The sequence below is a fragment of the Mus pahari genome, chromosome 1, assembly GCF_900095145.1.
Source record: "Mus pahari chromosome 1, PAHARI_EIJ_v1.1, whole genome shotgun sequence".
In the NCBI taxonomy this organism is placed as follows: domain Eukaryota; kingdom Metazoa; phylum Chordata; class Mammalia; order Rodentia; family Muridae; genus Mus; species Mus pahari.
The window spans coordinates 139,437,806-139,461,653 of record NC_034590.1 but is presented as its reverse complement, the minus strand read 5'-3'; the positions used below and the strand labels follow the sequence as shown (position 1 = coordinate 139,461,653).

Here is a 23,848-nt window from a genome sequence, read left to right as displayed (position 1 = left end):
AGTTTTAGAAGAAATTACTGTTTTGAAGCCAAGAAAATACTTTAGACTAAGAGTGTATTACTAATTCTCAAACTGCTTCATGAGAACAGTGGTTCTAAATAATTGCAAATATTATAAATTTTACTTGCTTATACAAAGAAATATTTTAAATATATTTAGATATCTGTTTTTATTAGTAAGTATCTAAGTGAGTCTTTGAAGGTGGCTAGATGCTTGATGTACATTTCTGTAATGAAAGAGGACGTAAGTGTTTTGATTGCTGGCATTACGTTTTGCAGTAAATGCTTCTCTCTTTCTCTGTCTCTCTATCTTTGTTTTTGTTTTTGTTGTTGTTGGTTTTTTTTTTTTTTTTGAGACAGGGTTTCTGTGTGTAGCCCTGGCTGTCCTGGAACTCACTCTGTAGACCAGGCTTGCTTTGATTTCAGAAATCCACCTGTCTCTGCCTCCCAAGTGCTGGGATTAAAGACAAACACCACCACTGCCCGGCTCTCTGCCCCACTTTGTGTGTGTTTGTGTTTGTGAAATACAGAGGGTTTTTTTGAAGTTCACCCACTCAATCACTTTTTTTTTTTTTTTTTTTTTGCCAAAAATGTCAGTGATGAGAATTCAATACTTTAAGCTACTGTACATTTAAAATGGGATATATTGTTTCCATTATTGTAGTGTTATTAAACAGTATTTTTTTCCCTTTGTAGATGGTGTTGATTTCTTTGAGCCTGTCATTAGAATAGTTAGGAACTGCTAAAGAGTATTCTCTATTTTATAAAAAGAAAAAGAGATGGGAAAAATCCTTATGTGGGCAAGACATTTAAGTGGAAAATTGACTTTGGTGTGTGAAGAAAAGAAAGAATCCCTGCTTTTTCTTTTTAGTACTTTATAAAAGGCAAATACAGTTTTCCTGTTAGGGGCTTCCCTCTCCAATACTTATAATCTCCCTGCCTTTTAAGACAATCTTTGCCTTTCCTTTGTTGCCATCCTAGCACAGGGATACCCTATTCAGTAAGTATAGTCTTGGTTGTCAACCCAAAGCATGATACTGGACAGGTTCTTTTGTGTGTATGTTGGAGTGGAGGTTAAACTGCATTGTTTGTGATGTTTTAGGAAGAATGCACACACGACACCAGAGAGTAGAGTTCATTTTCCTTGCATATGTGAAGTCCTAGGTGTTACCCCCAGTACTACAAAAAAAACCAAGACTACTTTCTTGGAGGAACCAAATACTTGATGTGTAGTTTCCAGTATTTCAATCCAAATCTTTGTTAGAGGCATTCTTGCCCTTATCAGTTGTTTTTAAAGGGATCAGAAATAAATAGCATGTTTTAATTACTGATTGGACAGCAAGTTTGGGAAGTGTTGTAAAAGGGGTTATGTCATATTTGAAAGTGTATATTAATATAGATTTCCTGGCTTCCACACAAAATGGCAATGGTTGTGAACCTACCAAGAGTGAATGTAGAGACACCCTTCAGGGATTATTTTTTACTTAATGTTTTGAGACAAGGTCTCAGGCTGCTGTGGAATATACTGTGCAACCCAAACTGGCCTGCAGTTTGAGGTTCTACTGCTTAGCTAGCCATTTGCCAGCATTCCTGGCATCTGGCAATATTTAAAAAAAAAAAAATACAAAAACAAAAAGAACACCACCACCAACAAAAAACAGAGTGGTCTATTAAAAACGTCCAGAGTGCTTTTCAAGAACTGTTTGAGAGTTACTTAGCAGTAAAAAGAAAGAGGTTGAATACCTGACCTGAGACTGAACAGGTCAAAATCAAATCCATTAGGAGGTATTTTCCTGATAGGAAACCTGTGTTGGGTTACAGAATTTATGAAAGACTGTTTTGCATTGCTCCATCTTGAGACTAGTTTATTGGTCATGCTAAGGTGGGTTTCTAGTACACATGTTCCTTTTTGTTTGGATACACGTGTCTCCTATAGTCTCAGTGACCTAGAACTAACTCTGTAGCTAAGGATGACTTTGAACACCTGATTTTCTTGCTTCCACCTCACAAGTGTTAACTTTTGGCATGTGCTACCATTCCCTGCTTAATACATGTTGCTTTTGACCAGCAGTTTTATATTTAGCTTGAGACCACTCAAAAGTTTATATTCATTGATCTTTGATGGCTCTTGGACGTTCCAGTGACATCATTGTCCCTTCTCATGGCCAGTTACTATATATGCCTCAAAAGCGTTTCCTTAAGCATGTGGTTATGTATCTAAAAGTATTACTTGCTAATTCAGAAGTTGGGTTTTATGCTTACAGTCCTGTATCTATTACTGGGATGTTAGAGCATGTTTTGACAGTTGAGCAACGGAGTTTCTTGTCATTGATTAATACAAGTGTAAGGGTCAGCCGTTATGAAGCATAGTGGCCAAGATGCCCCCAAAACATGCAGACTTATGTATTCTAAACAAAATTTAAAAAATTTCAGATTATAAATTAAAAATATTTTTATCCTTTGGGAATTTCATGCATTGATACAGTGTGTTTAGATCATATTCACACCCCTGCTTCAACTCTTCCCTCCGACTTCTTTAAGATCTGATGCCCAACACCCACTAACTCTATGTCCTTTTTCTTTTTAAAAATTAGCCACTAAGTATACTTATGCAGCCTATCTACTCATAGGTGTGGGGCCCTCTATGGGAACACTGTCACCTACCAGAGTCCACACAAGCACATAAAGCCAATGTTCCATCCCCAGTTAGTAGCATGGGAGGACGTGCAAACCCTAACTCCATATTGGACTGTTGACTGGCTTAATCCTGTAAAGGTCCTCTATAGGCATCTACTCAACTGTGAATTTATGAGTGCGATGTTCCTGCTATGCCTAGAAGATACTGTTATACTCAGGTTATTTCTGAGCTCGGTCTTTCCCATTCCCCCTATGGTCCTTGATCCTTTGGTGGAAGAAATGTTTGATAGTCACAGTTATAGTTGACTATTACAAAGACACTGTTTGCACTCTGAGCAGTTGTGAGTTTTTTTGCGTTGACTGATAGACATTGCTCAAAGGACCTTCTCTGGTGAGGTTGAGAGCTATATCTAGGGGTATAGAGATAGGAATTTAGATGGCAGTTTGATACTATAGCCATTGAGCAGAATTTTAAAAGGGCACCCTTGTGGTCCACACACTCAGGTTCTTGGCCAGATTTACAGTACCAGGAATGCATTTTTGCCTGTAGAATGGGTCTTACATCCAATCAGAAAGTTTTGGTAAAGGCATTAGCATCCCTGCCACTTTGCTCCCTTGGGCAAGTCTTTCCACGCTGGTCTTTACTCTAGCTCATGAGGTTCACAGCTGGGTGACTGCTGGTGACTTTTTTTCCTACAGCAGCCGACATAGACCCTTCCAATACTATGAAGTCTGGCCGACAGGGAAGAAGCTTCAAGTTCAGTAACAACTTGGTTTTGCCAAGTTCCATGACCAAGTGTGTGATGCCTTCAGGAATAGAGTTATATTCTAAAATTCTGGGTGGAAAATAAAGCAATGAAACAGCCTATATTATATGGGGATATCTGGGACAGCTTTGATGTGCTTTTCTAAATAAAAAATTGCAGCCTTGTAGGTTTTTAAAAAATTATATTGATGAAGCATTATATATATATATATATATATATTATATATATTTATATATCATATAGCTATCTTATTCCTATGATATATATGTGTATTTAAATCTTTAATTCTTTCTTTTAGTTTCCAAACTCTTGTTTTGTTTTGTTTTGGTTTTGGTTTTTTGAGACAGGGTTTCTCTCTCTAGCCCTGGCTGTCCTGGAACTCACTCTGTAGACCAGGCTGGCCTGGAACTCAGAAATCTGCCTGCCTCTGCCTCCCAAGTGCTGGGATTTAAGGCATGTGCCACCACTGCCTGGCTAGTTTCCAAACTCTTGACTGGCCATTATTATTAAGTTGAGACAGACTTAGACTTGAATCCTGCTTATGTATTAATAGCTCTTTGCTATTAATAATTATTTAATAATTAAAATAATTTAATCCCTTTAGACTATTTAGGGTATTTATGGACAACTTTAGAATTAAATATACTTATATCACCTGTTCCATAGGTGACAAACATAGTAAGTTGTCCAAGTATCTGTATAAATAGTGATAATACATTTATGGTGAAATAGTGCTCATTAACTTCTCAATTCTAAGACTTATTATTTACTTGATAGATTCAGGTTGTTCTGAAGATCGGATGAATAAATAGGGAAAAATATTTTACTCTGTCTCATATTTTTGTAGGAATCTCTGCATATTATGCAATTTTGTTTCCAGAGTCAAGAATAGAGTTGGCATCCTTAGGGAGTTAGTTTGTTTGGCTTTTCTTATTTCCCCCACTGTTAGCTGGACACTCTGTCTTTGTGGTGGTTGTCTGGCCTCTATCATCTGGGCAAGACAGGTGAATTTTAATTCAAGAGAATAAGTTGGAGAAAAAGATGGAATGGCACCTGTGCCTGATGATGGCCTCTTGATAACCAGGAACAAAGCAAGTGTTCACTGTGCTTTGTTGCTTTGGCTTTGGTGTTTTGGGCTTGTTTTATTTTATTTTTATGTAATTAATCTTAGATAAAAACAGTCAATGTTTTTTTTTTTTATATTTCATTTTTTGAAGAAGAAACAATCTTTTATAATCTATTCTGAGTCATGGCAAGAATTAAGTAGGAGAAAGCCTTTGCTGAAAAGTGAAAAAAGTTACCCAGGCAACCATTGTTCACCAGAAGTGTGCTGATTCATCATCTCCAACGTTAATCATTGTCATTGATTATCACAGACATGTGGCTATAGAGGAGCCGTTGCCATTATCATTTCCTCAGCTTTCCTAAGGATGAACTTAGCATGAGAGTTTTACTGTGCACCCTCCTGAAATCATGAAACCTTCAAGTACGAATGAACCAGGGCTATTAGCATACAGAACGACCTGGGCTTGCTTCTTATATCCCTCAATTACTTTATCTGTTGATGAGATGAGATTGCAGTTTGCAGTGCACAAATTTACCCTAGAAATAGTCTTTAAATAGAAGACTTGGACTATGACTGCAGTATATAATTCTCTCAGTTACTAACTTCACTTCTCTAAGTGAATATCAAGTATTACTGTTTTGCCTCTGTGGGTAAAATAATCTGCTCTACATATTTTAAGGTTTAAAATTTATCATGTGATTATTTAATGCATATTAAATGGGATACATAGACCATTTAAGTTTTTAATTTTTGTCGCGACTTGGGCTGTAAACCGTGGCGGAAACAAATTCCTCAATCTCAGTGGGAAAGGTTCTAATACTTTCATTTATTCATAAATGGCAAAAGCAAATAAATGGTAAAACAGGCCCTCATTTATTCGTTCACACAAATACTAATCTTTCCAGTCTGGCAGGCGTAGCCTTAGCTCCCAGCAGTAGCATGCAGGTAAAGGTGCAACTCGATGTTCCTTGCTTCGGATCCTCTGGAGCTGAGCAGGGGTGTGCAGGCTTTGTTGTCTAAGCAGTGGATATCCGCGTCCGGGTGGGGTCCACGCAGATTTATTTCTCGACCCGAAGTTTTTCCTCTGGGCTCTCGGGAGTTGAGCGATTTTGCCATGCCAGACCAGAGTTTTAAAGCTAAATTCAGCCAATTACAGTTAGGGGGTTTCACACATTATTTCATGCGCTTTCTTATCACTTGCAGGCACACACTTGCTTTCTATGGTCTGATTCTCATAGTTTTCTTGGGCTGTTGGCCAGCCCATGGCGTTGTCCCACCTCGGGCTCAGGGCAGTGGGCTTGCATTCTTTATCATTTAAACCCATTCTCTAAGACTTGGTTTTTATAACTTTCTGTCTCCATGGGAAGTGCAACTGTGGTAGCCTCTTAGCTGGCAATTTTCACAGCTTCAGAAAAAATGCCTTCTGAGGCTATGTGTTCTTTACAATTTTTATTCAAGTAGTATAGCCCTTTATGTGAGTGTATGCTGTGTGTGTGTGTGTGTGTGTGTGTGTGTAGGTAGGTAGGTAGGCTAGAAAAAGGTGTTGACTGATCCATTGGATTGGAGTTACAGAGAGTTGTGAACTGACCATTGTGGGTGCTGACAACCAAAACCTGTTCCCCTGAAAGAGCACTGAGTGTTCTTAACCACTGAGCAATCTCTCTGGTCCCATCATTCCCATAATTGTAATTAATGGGGGCTTAACTCTTACTGATTTGAGTGTTAGTAATAAAAGTTTTATGTTTCAGAATCTCTATAATGGTATTGGTTTTCTTTATGTAAAAATATACTAATGTCAAGCTATTTTTCTCCAGTTTAAAAATAATTATTTTTAATAATTATTTACTTATGAAGGAACATTGATTGCTATGATCTTATGTTGAATCAGACTTCTAAAATTCTTATAATTTATATGAGTATTGCCATGTTGTTTTACCATAAAGTACTATCATAATAACTTTGATTTATTTGGTTTAAATGGGAAGTGGAATTAGCATCTTGGTCTTTCTATAAGGTAAAAGGAAGAAGCAATTTGAAGATTAAACTGTATATCTTTATCACATTCTTCATTCAGAAAGCTGAGTCATTTTAATGGAATCACAGTCAGATTTCTCAGCCTTTGCTTCGTGTGAGAGAGTATTTCAGGAAGATCCCAATAAGCACTAGATGGACACAGCCAGTTATAGGCTTATAAAGTTCTGTTTGATAAGCAATTGACTAGGTCAGATTACTAATCTATTTAATTTGGCATGTTCATTGTATGTGATAAAGAGTCCAACTGTAAATTTGAGTGTGTTAAATAATCTTCAGGAAGCCCCCCCAAAGGACATTTGAATGCCTTAAAACTTGAAATAAGGCATGTTTGTTCCAAATACACTTGATTTGCCTAGGTTTGCCCATCAGGTTGAAGAGATGCTAATTTGTTACAGTCAGCAGCTGGGTTTTGCAATATTCTTTTCCTCCTCCTAGGGGCTAATTAGCCTTCTTTCAAAATGTGGCCTATTTAGCCTTAGATTCTCATGACTCATCCAGAGCTGGCTGTACAAAGCAGACTCCTTAGCAGGCGGGTGTGTCCAACTGCTTAATTAGCCAGAATAAAAAGGTCCTTTGTCAAACAAGCATCTGTTGCTCAAGACACACCTGACAGGCACATTAGGCAAGGATGACTAGGCGGAAATTGTGCTTGTCTCTCCTATAAGAGTATACAACTCATTTACATGTGGGCTACATCAGTGACAAACTGCAGGGGGTTATTAAGTTTATCAAAACAGAGTAATGTGACTACATTTGTGATTGATAAACAAATATCACTTAACAGGCACTGAAAGACAAAACTAAGCAAATTACCCCCAGGCATAAACAAAACCTCAGAAACTTCTGCTGGTGAATGAGAGAAAATAGGTTGTAAGCACCCAAGTGTTGCTGGGTGGGGTGGGGTGGGGTGGGGGGTTGAAGCAACCACCTATGGTAGCAGGCTTCAGGCACTGCCCTCCTGTGAGAGTCCTCACTTTGCACAAATGGCGGGGAGTCCCCAGAATACTACAGTGTGTCAGTAGGTTAAAAGAGTCTGTTGAACAAGCTTTCCTCAGAGGATTATACTCTCCCAATGTGCTGTACACTGTCATTGTTCTGTTCAGATTAGTTCCTCTGAGCTAGTGAATGGAAAGTGCTTCTGGAAAAAGAACACGCATTAGAATCCCGAACATTTCTCACTATCAGTCTCAGGCTCTTTGTTGAGAAACTGTCCTGACCTGAGGCTGCAACACAGGACACCCAGTGTTCAAAAGCGTGGATTTTCAAGTCAGACACAAGTTGAGTGAATTTCCGACTCTTCCTTTTTCTGCCTGCATGCTTTTAACAATTTTTAAAAATCCCACCCATGTGTCAGTTTACAAAGTTGTTAGCTAAGGATACCATCTGCATCATGGGCTTCCTATGAGCATGAAGCTAGCAAATGTATGTAAGGCATTAGACTTTTTTCCGGAGTCAGAAAAGGGCTTTGTAAATGATAGACCTAATTGCAGTTACAGCCGTTTATGGGAGTGATGGGATGAGTCTGCCAGGGAGTTTCTTCTGAGCTGATGGAGGCACTGAAACTGGAGAAGGAAGCAGTGTCTTGTCAGGGGAGCTTGCTCAGGGTTGAACTGCATTGACTGTCCTTGGAGAGGATGATTCCCAGCACCCATGGTGGCCCACAACCACCCATAATTCCAGTTCCAAAGGATCGAAAACCTTGTTTGGAGCTCCTTAAGAGTCAGGCATGCATTTGTTGCACATATACATGCAGGAGAAACACACACATAAAATGAATATAGTAAAATTTAAAAAGCTGGTCAAAAGCATAGAAACTGGGACTAAGCAGAAAGTATTCCGGGTTTGACTCATGCTCGGTGTACTAGATTGGGCTTTTAATGCCAGTTTGGATGTAGCATAGACAGAGCTGGAAGACGAATAATAGGTTCTCTCCTTCAGTCTAGCTTTACATTTAAAAACGAGCATTTCTCCTTCCTTGTTTAGTTTACTCCTGTTGAATAGTTGACATATTTTCTACCTTTTTCAGTGCCCCATTCGAAAACTTAAATCACTCTTTTTATTCTATTTACCTTTACCTGTGCTCTGCTTGTTATTAAACTCAGAGATTCTAATGTATCCTGTGAAGTCAAGAGCATGAACTTCATTGTATTGTCAACCCTTTCCTTTATGTTTCCTGTGTGTGTGCTAGTGAGCCAGGGATGGGATTGGACATCTCCAGGCCTCCAGTTACTCACCTATAAAGTGAAGGACATCATAATTTCATTAATTAGTTAAAATCATTAATACAAAATACTGGCACATAAGCTCATCTTGGCACAGCTTTAGCTAGCTCTGTGGAGAGCAGGAGGGGGTGTTAGTGTAGAGGTGTCACTGTGGAAACCCATGCAAGACGGATGAGGCAGAGGACAGGAGAAGCCCTAGCTGGCTACACATGCTGTCTGAATCTGTACACCATACAGACAAGTTCTCCTGGTCATCCTAAAGCTGGCGAGACTGAGCACCATCCCAGCAGATGCTATCTGTGTCTGGGCCATACCTTGTCCTTCTACAAACGCAAGCCTTGGAGACACATCTAGCTCCTTTGTTATAGCACAAAATGTAATCAGTACTCCGTGTATACATGATAAATCAAAGGACCCAAAAGGTTTTTGCATTCATTTTTGGATTGCTGTTTTTTTCTCTCTACTTGTCATGGAAGGAAAAAAAAAATAAAAGGAGATAGGGTTTCTAATTTTTGTATTCTTCTCCTTTAAGAAAAAGATAATTTTGAAGGGCGTAGCCAGTGTTGGGAGCTAACTAGGGCTAAATAAGCACTGTTACATTGAACTATAACCTAGCTTTGACTTCCAGCATTAGAGCATCATTGTCTGCCATCATCCTGACCAAATGAGAATTTTGTATGCGGAATGATGTAATTCTCATCAGTCTTAGGTAACTCCATGGTTTTAATGCTAGTCCAAATGAAAATTTATTTACATTATTGTTACATTTGAAAGAGCCACAATTTGTTATATTTCACATAAAAACCTTGATTTTTTAGCTTCTTTTGAAAAATCACAACTGTTTTCTACAAAGTGGCTTCCCACGTATCCAGGATGTCTTAAAGCTGCATATTAGCCATCACTGTAAATGACCCAGAAGCCACAATCCTCATAGCCCATGCATTTCTTCCTCCCCTGTTTAGCCAATACCCCTCAATTAAAAGTGAAACGCAGGTCGTTTTGTGAATTCCTTTATTCATGAGTAAATATGTTTATAAAAAGCACTCAGAAGATCCTCTTACTTCTGTTGCACAATCTGTTGCAGGTGTTACTGCTGGGCTTTGTGGCTTGACTAAGAAAGCAATAAGGAAATTCGTAGATAATGTATAGAAATGCCAGTACAATACTGGAGAAAATGACTCAGGTCATAATGACAAGCATGACCCAGCTATTCTCTTGCTACAGATTGTGTATTTCTAAGAGTTGGTTTGTTGTTTTTCAAGGTCCGTTTCTAAACTTGAACGAGATGGTGGTTGTAGAAAAAGAATAGGATTGGTCACACTGTGACAAAGATTTTGAGAAGTAACTTTCTCCCCCAAGCATTGAATACTTGAGAATTTTTCTTAAGGAACATAAATGTTCTCGGTGTTCTTTACAGCTTTAAACTGAAATGTATACTTTTCATAGGCTACCAATTAAATAGTATTGCATACCTTGAAATTTATGTACCTTTATCCACAGACCAGGAAATTCACGTTTATTTTTATTGAATTTGTAAGTAGCATATAATATATGTATATAAAGTATATATATAGTATATTTATATATATAGTATATTTAAAGTATATATATATAAAGAGTATACACACACACACACACACACACACACACACTTAGAAAGTAATTTAGAAATGAGTTACTCTATATTCTTTATTGACATCCTAATAGCCTTGAAAAGTATCTAGAAAGTATGGTTCATTACATGGACATCTATTTCAGATTGTGTTCTGAGATTTGAGTATTATAAATATTTATACCATAGTTCATTAAAGAATTGAAATACTTTTTAACAGCTGAAATCAAAGGACAGCTGCTTTCAGTGAAGTTCTGCCTCTTAATCTTAGGCCAAGAGGTATAATAAGGATTTTTTTAAGTAAACTAGTAATTTTCTTTATTTAGTAAAAAAGTGGTGACAGTGACTAAAGACAGACATGAGCTGTGATGACAGTGTATTGGTATGCGTGGTATTATATGTCCAAAGCCTCATAATAGGATTTAAGAACTGCAATGACACTTGTCATGCTTATCATGACACTTTAAACTGTTTTCATATATTCTAGAGACCATCATGCAGACTTCAGAGACGGGTTCAGACACAGGTTCGACAGTGACTCTACAGACATCTGTGGCTAGCCAAGCAGCAGTGCCTACACAGGTGGTACAGCAAGTGCCAGTCCAGCAGCAGGTAAGGACCTGTCATTCTGAGAGGTACTGCTTGTTGTGATGACTAACGGAGCTTACTTCATTACTAGGATTCACTCTCTTGCTGCCTGGAGGACTAAGATAGTGCCCCAGTCCACTTCTTAAGTTAGTCAGCAGACATTCCTTAGTTAGTGTCCTGGTGTTCCGGGTCCTTTCCTTGCTGGGCTGTAGAGGTAATAAGACAAATTATAGACCATGTTCTTCTCCTAAGAACTTCTAATGTTGATTTTTCTAACTTGTCCACTTTACGTTTTTTTCCTCTCTTTGCAGTGCTTGCTAGAGCTTCCAAGTCCTATTATATTGAATTTTTACCAATAGTATTTTTTTACTCAGGTTAAGTTATACTTAATAATGAAAAGCATGATGTGTTTTATTTGTAAGGAATTTTGCCGTTGTTTTAGAAATTGCCTTGGCACTAGTTAGCTGCTAAATACTATTTAACGAAAATAAAATATTCTTAAAGGTCTGTATATCTGACTCATCCCATTTAATGAATTGCAGAAGAATTCATCACCAGATACTTAGTACAGGTATTATTCATGCTGAGGGAATTTGACTTGTTTTGAAAAGATACGAATATGTGCCAGTTAACAGTTCTGTGTCTGGACTGTGAGCACACTGTGAGTTATTTGTTCCAAATAGTGGCAAGGACTTGCATATTTCAAAATAGTAGTTACGCTTATCTTTTCACTTCTTCCCTCCCTTCTGTCCTTCCTTCCTTCATTTCTTTTTTCCTATTTTTCTTCCCTCCCTCTCTCTGTCTCTCTGTCTCCCTCCCTCCCTCCCTCCCTCCCTCTCTTCACTAGTACTAAAAAGGAACTTCTACAAATAGTGCCTTAAAAGCCACTGGGATTACCGACATCATTACCAACTTCACAATTTAACACTTTTCAAAAAGGTAGGACTTGCTTCAAAGAATAAGTAAAGATCAATTGAGACATTGTTCTGCATTTTTAACGTTAAAAAGTTAACACCAATCTGTCAATATTAAGCACTTGCTGAACAGGTAAGATTTCTGGTTCAGGATCTAATTTTGATCCTACCCACGTGAAAAATGACACTTTGAATGAGTATAAATGTGCGAGAGGTTCCTAGTTCCAGAGCGTAACTTTTTGAGATGGTAGCAGGTCTGCAGTATATGTATCTGACCCTCATGAGATGGTAGCAGGTCTGTATCTATCCTGATCTATCCCAGTCCTTACTTTCTTCCTCTGTTTCTTTGTTTTAGCTTTCAGAGACAGTTTTTTTGTATTAAATTTGTATATTGTATATTTTCCAGTGTTTTCTATAGCTTATGTAGAGTGTACATAATAATGGGAAGCCATATAATTAAGTACTTCGTTACTAAAATCAATGTATCAGAGCTTAGCACCCCTCTTTTTCCATGTACCATTTCTCAGAGGAGACTGTCTCTTTTAATTCATTATTTTTATGTGTACTTGGATGGATTTAAAAATACCTTATTCTTACTACTTTGCTATGTCTTTTTTGTTTGGTTGGTTTTTAGTATTTAACATGCTTCCTTTGGGTCTTCAATATATGAGATCTCTCTCTTTTATGTACATACAAACACATACACTCTTCCCGTTCTTTATGGTAGTAATAATATTTTAGAGTTACTATATATGCAATATTTAGTATGTATTTTCTTTGTTTTGCTTAACTGACAGTAGAATTGAGGGCCTTATGTTTGCTCAGCAAGTACTTTACCATTAATCTATATCTTCAGCCTTCTTCTGATGTATTAGCTTGAACTGTGTGAGTCTCTGATATGCAGAGTGATTGTTTCAGATATACTGCCTACTATTTGCAATTGAACATGGTAGGGCAACATCCGGTGTTTATGCTGCCATGTAGAAATGCTGCTAACATCTAGTATAGTAATCAAAGACTTAGGGAATATTTTTTTCAGTTGTGAGATTGCTGTGCTCTAAAAAATAAAAATAAAAATAGTCTAGAAAGACAGCTCAGCAGTTAAGAGCTTGTGCTTTTTTGTTTTCTTTTTTGTTTGTTTTTGTTGGTTGAATGTGTTTTTTGTTTTGTTTTGGTTTGGTTTGTTTTTTTAGGTTTTTGTTTGTTTGTTTTGTTTGTTTGTTTTGTTTTGTGTGTGTTTTGTTTTGGTTTGGAAGACCCAATACATACAGATTAGTAGTTCAGTTCCCAATATGTACACATAGTAGCTGCCTACGAACCTTAAGCCTGTCTCTGGAGGGATCAAGTACCCTCCCTCTATGGGCACTGAACACTTTTGTGTGCCTACGGACGCTCATTTACACACAAATAAAAATAAAGGAAATCTTTAAAGTAAAGGTTGATATGTACACGAGAAACACTTTTCTTACTTCTGAACCTCTGTATGGGGACTGTGAGATGTTCGTCTTGCTAAAAATTTACAGAATGAAAAGATTCTTGATTTCCTGAACCTTTATGGTGAAACGCCCGAGGTGGGCAGATTGTCACACACAGTGCCTTTCTCCCGCAGCTCTTCAGTCCTTTGGCTCTGGAAATCTTCAATTTTTATAAATGATTGTCTTCCCTCTGTTTCTTCCTTTTGTTCTTAGACATCTTGTTTGACTTTCATCTTTTCCCCTTTAGCCTGCTATTAATTTCTAGTGTCATACTTTTCTTGAAAACTATTTATGTTTACTTGTATAACATTATTTTGCAATTGTTTCTTCTCTCTGAAGGTACTATTATTTTCTAAGTTGGTGACCTTTCTTTTCATTCAGTTTATTTCAATCTGTTCCAGAGTGTGTGTGGTGTTGTACACCTATAATCAGAACTGGGTTGACTGAGGCAGGAGGTCCAGAAGTTTGAAGCCAGCCTGAGTTATAAAGAATAGCCTATTTCTAAAAACCAAATTAAAAATTAAAAATTAAAATTTAGACGACACCACAGTATTCTTGCTTTTTAAAACATTTATTTTGGTTGTTATAATACACTTTTATAATTTCCCCCCTTCCATTTCCTCCTTCCAAACCCTACCATATATCCCTCTTTAATTTCTTTCTAATTCATGGACTCTTTTTACACTTTGTTGATAGATGTATACACACACACAGAGACACAGACACACACACACAGACACATACACACACATACATACATTCTGAAATACATAAATTCAGTTTGTATGTTACTTGTATATATGTTTTCAGTGTGGATCATTTTTTTATTGAATAATCAGTTGGTGTGATCTTCCCTGGGAAGAGTATTTATTACATTCTCAGCATTTTTTAGTTGCCTGTAATTCTGTGTGTAGTTGAGACTTTTTAGTCTTTCCTCTATCCACTTTGGTGTATCTATAGTTGACCTTGTTCAGCTCAAGTTTGGGCAGTCGTGTTCGTGAGACTTTATAGGTGTACCTCCTGACATGACTAGGAGACACAGCCTCACAGCAAATTCCCAGATCCTTTGGATCTTAGAATTTTATACTCCTTCTTTTGCAATATGCCCTGAGCCTTAGGATTGTTGGATTTTTAAATTTTGTTTTGGTGTGTGTGTGTGTGTGTGTGTGTGTGTGTGTGTGTGTCTGTGTCTGTGTGTTTTGTAGCTGTATCCATTGAGACTGGCAAAGAGAAGTTTCCTTGATAAAGGGTGACAACACTTATCTGTGGGTATAAAGACAAATATTTGGAATATAGTTAGGGGTTTGCTTGTTTAATAAAGTGGTCTTCGTAGATTCTCCTCCAAGTTCCATGATTTCACTCTCCTTGAGTAGTTGCACTTAATTATTGTATAAATAAAGTCCCATTAAAGTTTTCCCCATGTTATGTAATGTAGGCTAACATATACATTTTCTTCTGGTAGTCTCACTGCTTCATGCTTATGTCTTCATTCATTTGAAGTTAGTTTTTGTGCAAGGTGATAGATGTGGCTCGATTTTTGTTCTTTGGCATGTGGGTCCAGTTTTCTTAGCCCCATTTGTGGGAATTTTTTTCCAGCCTTTGTTTTTGGCATCTTTTTCTAATAATAAGTGTATGAAGTCACATGTACTTATGTTTGAGTCTTAAATTTTGTACCATTGGTCTACATATCTGTTTTTGTACCAGTACTATATTGTTTTTATCTTAAGATAAAGGCAATATATCCTAAGAACTGGATAGAGCAGGACACTGAATATGGGACCTGAACTAGATCTGCAAGGTTAGGGAGGTCATATAGATAGGGGGCACCAGGGAGACTCACTTGTCTAGATCCTGGGAAAGATGTCAGAGTGGCTGCATGTGGCATAGAATATACCTATGGGTTGTGCCAGGTAGCACAGTTCTGCACTAGATCCTGGAGGAGGATGAGAAAGATCTTTCTTTGTAGGGAGGTTTAATTTAGTGAAGCTTTAGTGAAGTTTGTTTGTATATTTGTTTGTTTCCCTGTTTTGGTTTTTGTCTATACTATTCATGTTAAAAGTTCAAATGTAGATAACCTTTGGGTATTTATCCAAATTTAAAATGTGTGGAGCTAGGTGTAACCCCACATCAAGGAAGTGAATATAAAGATTGTCATTTGTTTGACACTTATCTGAGCCACCTAGAGAGTCACAGACTAGCATAGGCTTTCTTATCAAATCCTGTCTCAAAGAACAATAAAAATCAAATCAAAACAATAGCAACAAAAACTCTAAACATAAGACCAAATCAAATATACATAAGAGCAAACCAAATAAAATATAGGAATAAGAATCTGATTTGAATGCCTTAGTGGGTCTTGTTGCACTTAACTGATTTATACTTCAGAATTGTACTGTTTAAAAACTTTGTCTTTCTTTATTGGCTAGTTATATATCTACCAAAACTTAGTTCAGCCTCCTACACAGGGTTTAAATGAATGCTTGGTTGGATGTTGGGAATTGGGTAGGGAAAGACAAACAGGTTTTATTGCTTTTGTCTCTCTTTCCTAACCCCCAAGCTCGATATGGTACCACAGGTGATTAGTCTTCCTCAGTGTAGGTATTGAACCCAAAAAATAAACCTCTTAACAAACTCAAAGGATAAAAGGGCTAAGAAAGAAATTAAGGAATAACACCCTTCACAATAGTCACAAATAATATAAAATATCTTTGTGTGACTCTAACTAAGGAAGTGAAAGATCTGTATGATGAGAACTTCAAATCCCTAAAGAAAGAAATTGAAGATCTCAGAAGATGGAAAGATCTCCCATGCTCATGGATTGGCAGGATTAACACAGTAAAAATGGCCATCTTACCAAATGCAGTTTACAGACTCAAAGCAATCCTCATCAAAATTCCAACTCAATTCTTCATAGAATTAGAAAGAACAATTCTCAAATTCATTTGGAATAACAAAAAACCTAGGATAGTGAAAACTATCCTCAACAATAAAAGAACTTCTGGTGCAATAAGCATCCTTGACCTCAAGTTGAACTACAGAACAATAGTGATTAAAAACTGCATGGTATTGGTACAGAAACAGGCAGGTAGATCAGTGGAATAGAATTGAAGACCCAGAAATGAACCCACACACCTATGGTCACTTGGTCTTTGACAAAGAAGCTAAAACCATTCAGTGGAAGAAACAGCATTTTCAACAAATGGTGCTGGCTCAACTGGTAGTTATCATGTAGAAGAATATCAATTGATCCATTCTTATCTCCTTGTATAAAGCTCAAGTCCAAGTGGATCAAGGAACTCCACATAAAACCAGATATGCTGAATGTAGAAGAGAAAGTGAGGAAGATTGTCAAATACTTGGACACAGGGAAAAGTTCCTGAACAGAACACCAATGGCTTATGCTTTAAGAACTACAATTAACAAATGGGACCTCGTAAAATTGAAAAGCTTCTGTAAAGCAAAGGACACTATAAATAGGACAAAACGGCAACCCACAGATTGGGAAAAGATCTTTACCAACCCTACATCTGATAGAGGGCTAATATCCAAAATATACAAAGAATTCAAGAAGGTAGACTCCAGAGAACCACATAACACTGTTAAAAAAATGGAGTATAGAGCTAAATAAGAATTCTCAACTGAGGAATCTTGAATGACTGATAAACACTTAAAGAAATGTTCAACATCCTTACTCATCAGGGAAATGCAAATCAAAACATCCCTAAGATTCTACCTCACACCAGTCAGAATGGCTAAGATCAAAAACGCAGGTAACAGCAGATGTTGGTGAGGATATGCTGGTGGTTTTGCCAGTAAAACCTAGTAAAACCTCTTTGGAAATCAGTCTGGTGGTTCCTGAGAAAATTGGAAATAGTTCTACTTGAAGACCCAGCTATACCACTCCTGGGCATATACCCAAATGATGCTCCAACATATAACAAGGACACATACTCCACTATGTTCATAGCTACCTTAAATATACTAGCCAGAAGCTGGAAACAACTCAGATGTCCCTCAATGAAAGAATGGTACAGAAAATGTGGTATGTATACACAATGGAGTACTACTATATAGCGATTAAAAACAATGACTTCATGAAACTCTCAGTCAAATGGATGGAACTAGAAAATATCATTCCGAGTGAGCTAACCCAGACACAAAAAAAGCACATATGGTATGTACTCACTAATAAGTGAATACTAGTCCCAAAGATACCTAAGATACAACCATACACCATATGGAGCCTAGAAGGAAGGAAGACCAGGGGATGGATGCTTCATTCCTACATTGAGGGGGGAACATTGTGGGAGGTAGAAGGAGAGGGGGACAACGCGGGGGTGGGGGGAGAAGGGGGAAGAAATAAAAGGCTCAGTATCTGGAACTGGAAGAGATGTGACAGAGGTACAGAGGGTTAGGAAATCAGACAAAAATAGGTAGCAGGGAGAATGGGGAAATGGGGATAGCCACTGGAGTGTCCCATAAAGGTAGCCAGAGAAAGGTGAGGTTCCCAGGACCCAATAGAGAAGGGGAAGATAGAACCTTTAGAGACCATTTCAAGTAGATAGTCATGACCCCTGGTCCAGGCATAGGGCCACCCACCTATCTGAAAAATTTTTAACCCAGAAATGTTCCTATTTAAAGGAAGAACAGGGACAAAAATGGGACAGAGACTGAAGGGAGGGCCAACCGGAAATGGACCCATCTGTGGATACTTCATGTCTGCCATCTCAAAACCCAACACTGTTGTTGTAGTCAAGAGGTGCTTTCCGACAGGAACCAAGTGTGGCTGTTCTTGAGGGGTTCGGCCAGCAAATGACCAATGCAGGTGCGGATGCTTGGAGCCAACCATCAGACTGAACTCAGAGAACTGGTGGAGGAACTGGCAGAAGGACTGAAGGAGTAGAGAGGGATTTTAACCCCATTGGAAGAACAACATAGGCTGGCCTGACTACCCAGTTCTCTCAAACTAGACCACCAACAAAGGAGTGGACCTGGAAGGATCCGTGGCTCCAGATACATATGTAGCAGAAAATGGCTTTGCCCAACAGCAACAGGGGTGGAGGCCCTTGGTCCCAGGAAGTTTGATACCCCAGAGTAAGGGGATGCTGGAGCTGTGGAGCAAGAGAGTGTGGGTGGCTGGGCGAGCACTCTCATAGAGGCAAAGAGGGAATGAGGAGGGCAAATGTGGGATGGGGGAGGGTTTGGTGGAGGGGTAACTGGAAAGTGGGATATCATGGGATGGGAGATTGTTGGAGGGAGTAACCAGGAAGTGGGATATCATTTGAGATGTAAATGAATGAAATCATTAAGTAAATAAAGAATGTTAGGGAACATCTTTCACCTTACTGCATAGAGCTGATAGAATTTTACTCCTTAAATAAAACTGCTGTGTGTGTGCATATGTGTGTGTGTAAAAGTAATAAAAACAAAAAAGTACAAATATGACGGATGGAGCATGTCTGTAATCCCAGCATTTGGAAGACTGAGCATGTTAGAGGCCAGTCTGGAGTACAATAGCAAGTTCAAGGCTGAACTGTAGGACACAGTAAAATTCTGTTACATTGTCCCACTCAAAAGGAGACTGCTACCATAGTTTTCTAGTGTTAGATTTGCTTGGAAACACTTGTTATATCATCCTAGTGGGCCTGTTCACAAGGATATTTTTCTCTTTTGTCCTTTTCTGTTTCAGAAAAAAACCATTTCCTTTGTTTCTTTTCTCCTTCTCTCCCTGCCTACTAGAAAGAGTTTCTTGTTTGAAGTTCTCTGGGTTGAATGTTATATTCTTAATACAACCATCCACAACTGATAATAATAGTATGGTAATAATTTCTTATTGCTCTAATGTGCCTGCAATGTTTGAAATCTTAATTAGAATGCTTTTGAATACTTTTAGCTTTTATTTGTGACACTGGTGGAAACTGATGGATATTGAAATCAAGTATAAATGTTAGGGGTAGTTAATTCTGTTGATTCAGCTTATTAATATAACTTGATTAGAGGGACAGTTTTTATAATTCTGTAGAATTATGACTAGGCATGAACTCTTAGTCTTACATTATTTCTTTGCTATTTGTCATTCTACTTTGGGAGGTTTGTAGAATGTTTTTTTCAGAGCTTATTCTTCACAGCAGTGAAGACAATCCTCTAGGAGACAATCCTCCTAGGCCTAACAGAATTAACCTCTAGGAGAGGGACCCTATTGCCCTGCAAGTTCTTAGTGAAATCAGGTTCTTTTAATGGTAGATCTGTGGCACAGGACAGAATTTCAGTACTTATTTTACTCCTGCATCTACAGATACTGCTGATATTGAACCATTAGATGCTTAAACCTTTATATCTAGGACCTACAAGTCCCTCCCCTTTCAAGTTTCCCAACCTTTACAGCTAGCTGTAATTATCTAATAAGCTTACAGTTTCTTTGGAGAAAGACACATATGTATTGTTTTTCTCCACAACTCAACAAGCGTATAAATCAGCAAACATGCTATCTCTATATTGCGCCTTCTAGAGGAATCATGGGATTGAGATACTTCAAGTGAGTTCAAGAATCAAACATTCATATGTGCATATACTGGCTGGGCTAGGCCACCTATTCTAGTATGCCTATTGATGAGGTGTGTTATGGTAGAAAGCAAATAGAGGAGAGTTAGTCAGACCGGGGAAGTGAACAAACGGTGGGATCCAGTGACCCTCTGTTCGTATTTGTATTTAGGTCATTTAAATTGCCATTGGGTTCAAATAAAGAAATAATTAGGGCAAGAGTGAAAGAATTTACATAATTAACCAGCCCTGTTGTTGTAGGTGTAATTGACTTTATTCTATAAAGTAGTCTGAATAACTCCATTTTCTTGAGGAGATTAATCTGGCTCCCATAATGAGATCCACTCCAAGGGGTAGTCACACTATCATAGATGTTATACAAAATTAGGAATCAAGTAGGGATTTTATTCAAGATGATATACAGAAAGAGAGACAAGAAATGAAGGCAGGCATGGCAGGCTTTCATCCTGCCTTTAGTTATCTCATGGGCTCAAGTGAGGAACCAGTGCCTTTGAAGCAAAAAGATAGTTCTAAGAAACTATCATATTAGAGCTTACAAAGGACATTTTCATCCAGAGGGAATGATTTTTTTAAGCCAAGATTTGCTAAGATTTTAAGTGGACTAGAAGAAAGAGTTTCTGTTGTTATTTATTTATTTATTTATTTATTTATTAATAAAAGAAAATATAGGCAAGAAGTTTATAAGACCAGGTACAATTAGGATTAGGGAAAGGAGGAGAAAGGGAGTTAAGAGAGGCATGAGAAGGGGTTAAAGAGGATTTAAGGTCCATTCCATATTGGACCATCAATGAGCCACTGGCCAAAGGCTTGGAACTATTCCTTATGGTTTTGAACATCTGTTAGGGTTATTGCATCTTGGCTTTTATTATACCTAAGTAGTTGACATATAAGCAGCATTCCTTGATGAGGACGAGTCAAAGACCACCTTTCTCTGCTATTAGTAGATTTAATCCTTGCCAGTTTTGTAGCACTACAGTGGCTAGTCAGTCTGTTTGGTCCTGGAGAACGAGGATAGTCCAGGCCACCTGTTGAAGGTTTTTGATTAGCTGAGAGGAAAATAGTAGGAAGTTAGGGAAGTAGTTAGACCACTGGTCCTGTGGTGACTCCAGGATTGCAAGAAGTGGTAGGCCTTGAACTGTTTGTCTTTTGTGTTGTGCTTCTGTAAACTCTGATGGTGACCAACAAAGGTTCTTCTTGGTAGCACCCCAAATTTTGGAAAAAGGAAGACCTGGGCATAAGTTTCGAATTACCCACTGTGCTGACAGTGGTAAACTTGTGTGCTGCAGAAATTTGAAGTATTGTGAATGCTCAGATAAAGTGGCTGTGTCATAGTGCTCAGAGTCATATGTTCAATTGCAATCTGAGGAATCCAGTATGCTCATGAATCATGTCACTGAGAAGTTAAAGTAGTTCGTGATGCCAAAGGAAAAAATGTAAGAGAAATAAGGTAGTGCGATACTTGGCTTTGATCAGTTTGTGAGTGGTGAAGAGAATCTAAGACCACAAATGGTGTTCATGAGTTTGATTCATGAGCAGCACAACTAGTTCTCTTCAGAGCACCCAGGCACAGTGTTACTCAGTAACTGACATGGGGACGTTAGTCTGAAACTAAAGATGGAGTGACACCGAGGACAGAGAGGTGGGATCAGTGTTATCCAGGAAGGGAGACATTAGGGAGGCAATAGCCTCTGATGTGTGTCAGATCACATCTGGTTTTGTTTTTTTTTTTTTCCTGTACCTAGGTGTTAGGAGAGTAAGTTGTACACTCCTTGTATTTTGATCATGCTCAATAAATAATTGTGATAAATGTGGTAGTAAATTTTACCAGTGACTTCTGTTTCCCATCTGTAGTGAGATGGGTCCTTAATTCAAAGATAAAAATCTCCCATTCCTTGTAAAATTTATTCAGAGTCCCCTCCTGAATATGCCTCTTGTATTCAATAAGAACAGTGAGGGCAGCCTCCATAAATGTCTGGCCAACATTGACAATAATTTTTAGTTTGGTTATAAAGAAAGCAAGCAAAGTAGCCAAGTATGAAAGAGACTGATATAGGCGTCAATAGGGATATCTATCTATCTATCTATCTATCTATCTATCTATCTATCTATCTATCTATCTATCTATCTATCTATCTTACTGTCAACCTCCCATCAAGCAGTCTCCAGTTTCTACCACTTGAGTGGTCTGGATAAATTGTTGAGTGTAAGTCTCTTGAACTCCAAATTTCCATATCTGGACTCCGCTACCAACAGGAGTGAGCAGCAAGAAGTAGAAAAAGGAAAGGTAGATCATAGCCTAGTATTATCCAACCTGAGTCTCAGCAGATGTGTGAGGTCGCATTCTTCTGAGACTGGAAGCAAGCTAGTTTACCCTGGTAACACCTGATGTCTAAGGGAGCAAGGTTTTGTTCAGATTGAAATGTAAAAAGGAAGGATATGGGAAAGATGAATCCAGTGTATTGAGATTAGCTGTGGTTAGGGCAGTAAAGCACCTTGAATGTGCCTGCCCATCTATCTTATTAAAGGGATGTTCAAACTCTGAAATGGGCGATGATCTTCCTGAGAAAATCAGACTCTCTCTGACCACTACTCATCCTAAGAATAAGTCAACAAAGATCGAAATGTATTTGAAATGTCTAATAGTGGGCCTGTGGATGAAGTTGAGCTGCTACTCTGACCCAGGGAGGGATCCCCTAGCTTGCAGTATTGGAGAAAGAAGATGTGATGCCTAGAGGTTGAATGGGAAATTGACAGATTTTACAAGAAACAGTGATGGTCTTTATAAAAGATCCTCAGGGGTGGGCTGTAAACAGATTTAGAAAAATGAGACAAAGCCTGGCTATTAGGATGAAAGAGCTGGTACAGATAGGATAGAATTTATTGAGTGTCTGGGGATGATAGAACAGATGTGGGCTGTAAAGCGAGGATGTCTTGTGGCATGTGAGAGGAATCTAAGCCTCTGAGATCTGAAGCTCAAGCTGCCTTGTTGACTTGGTTATTTCCCTTGCAGATAATTGTCTGCTTGGTGTGATTAACTTTGGACAATTTCTATGACCATGGTAAAACAAGAGGCCTTTAGCTTAGCCATAATTTGAGCAGAGTTAGTTACTAACCTCCCCTTTGTTGTTAGTTGGTAATCCATGCTTCATCTAGATGGCTGCTTGTAGCAGGAGAGTGTGGAAGGCATATTTGGAGTCTGTATTAAGGTTAAGGAATTGTCCCCTTGATAGTTGAAAGGCATGGGTAAGAGATACTAGTTTGGCCTGTTGGTTTGTGGTTCAGGCTGGAAAGGCCTGCTTCTCAACCACCTTGATGTCTGAAACAATATCATATCCCACTTTTCAGACTGCCTCTTGTAGGAAGAAACTGCCACCTTGTACCATGTGTAGGTGGCTGAGGTAGTGTTCCTTCGTCTATGTATGTGTGTGTGTTGGGGGGGGGGAACGATGAAGTAGCTCTTCTTGGATTACAATGCAACAGTGAGATGAGGCATGTCCTGGGACTGGTAGTGGGAGGAGCTTGAAATGTTGAGAGGTGAGTGTGGTGTTCTCTATCAGTACTACCCGAAGAGGAGGAGAACACCTCGGATATAAAGGATTATTTGAGCAAAGAAAGTGTCAAATAAAAAGTAGGATTCTTGAATTTCCTACCTCTAAACACAAATCCTAGGAATGAACAGCAGTGTATCCAGAACATTTTACAAACAGGGAAAATAAAATAAAACTCATATAGCAAAATGTTAATCCAAGGCAAGTGGACTGTACTTAACTTCTCTGAGGTGAGAAAACTCCTGGAGTATTCATGCACTGACTACTGTCAATCATTGCCAGAGGGATATTCATAGATGTGCATAATATCCAATTTTGAATTGGAGTGCTAGGGAGCCAAGTAGGCACTGTTTTAAGAGACTGGGCTGAAATTGTACATTGGGATGGTATAGATGAGCATGTACAAACAGCACAAATGGTGTTTA

At 38.3% G+C, this 23,848-nt stretch overlaps 1 protein-coding gene across 10 annotated transcripts in view; it reads left to right on the top strand.

The window, feature by feature from the left end:
- The window catches only part of Rfx3 (regulatory factor X3), a 249,943-nt gene that overhangs the window by 101,351 nt on the left and 124,744 nt on the right, over positions 1-23,848 (top strand). For 9 of the 10 annotated variants that reach the window (XM_021191879.2, XM_029544734.1, XM_021191903.2 and 6 more), the window contains one exon: positions 10,825-10,949. In XM_021191879.2, the coding sequence (XP_021047538.1) occupies positions 10,833-10,949 (117 nt within the window). In that variant the 5' untranslated portion in view covers positions 10,825-10,832. Of the gene's footprint in view, positions 1-10,824; positions 10,950-11,772; positions 11,865-23,848 lie in introns of those variants that run through there. The other variant, XM_029544718.1, reaches the window with a different exon arrangement.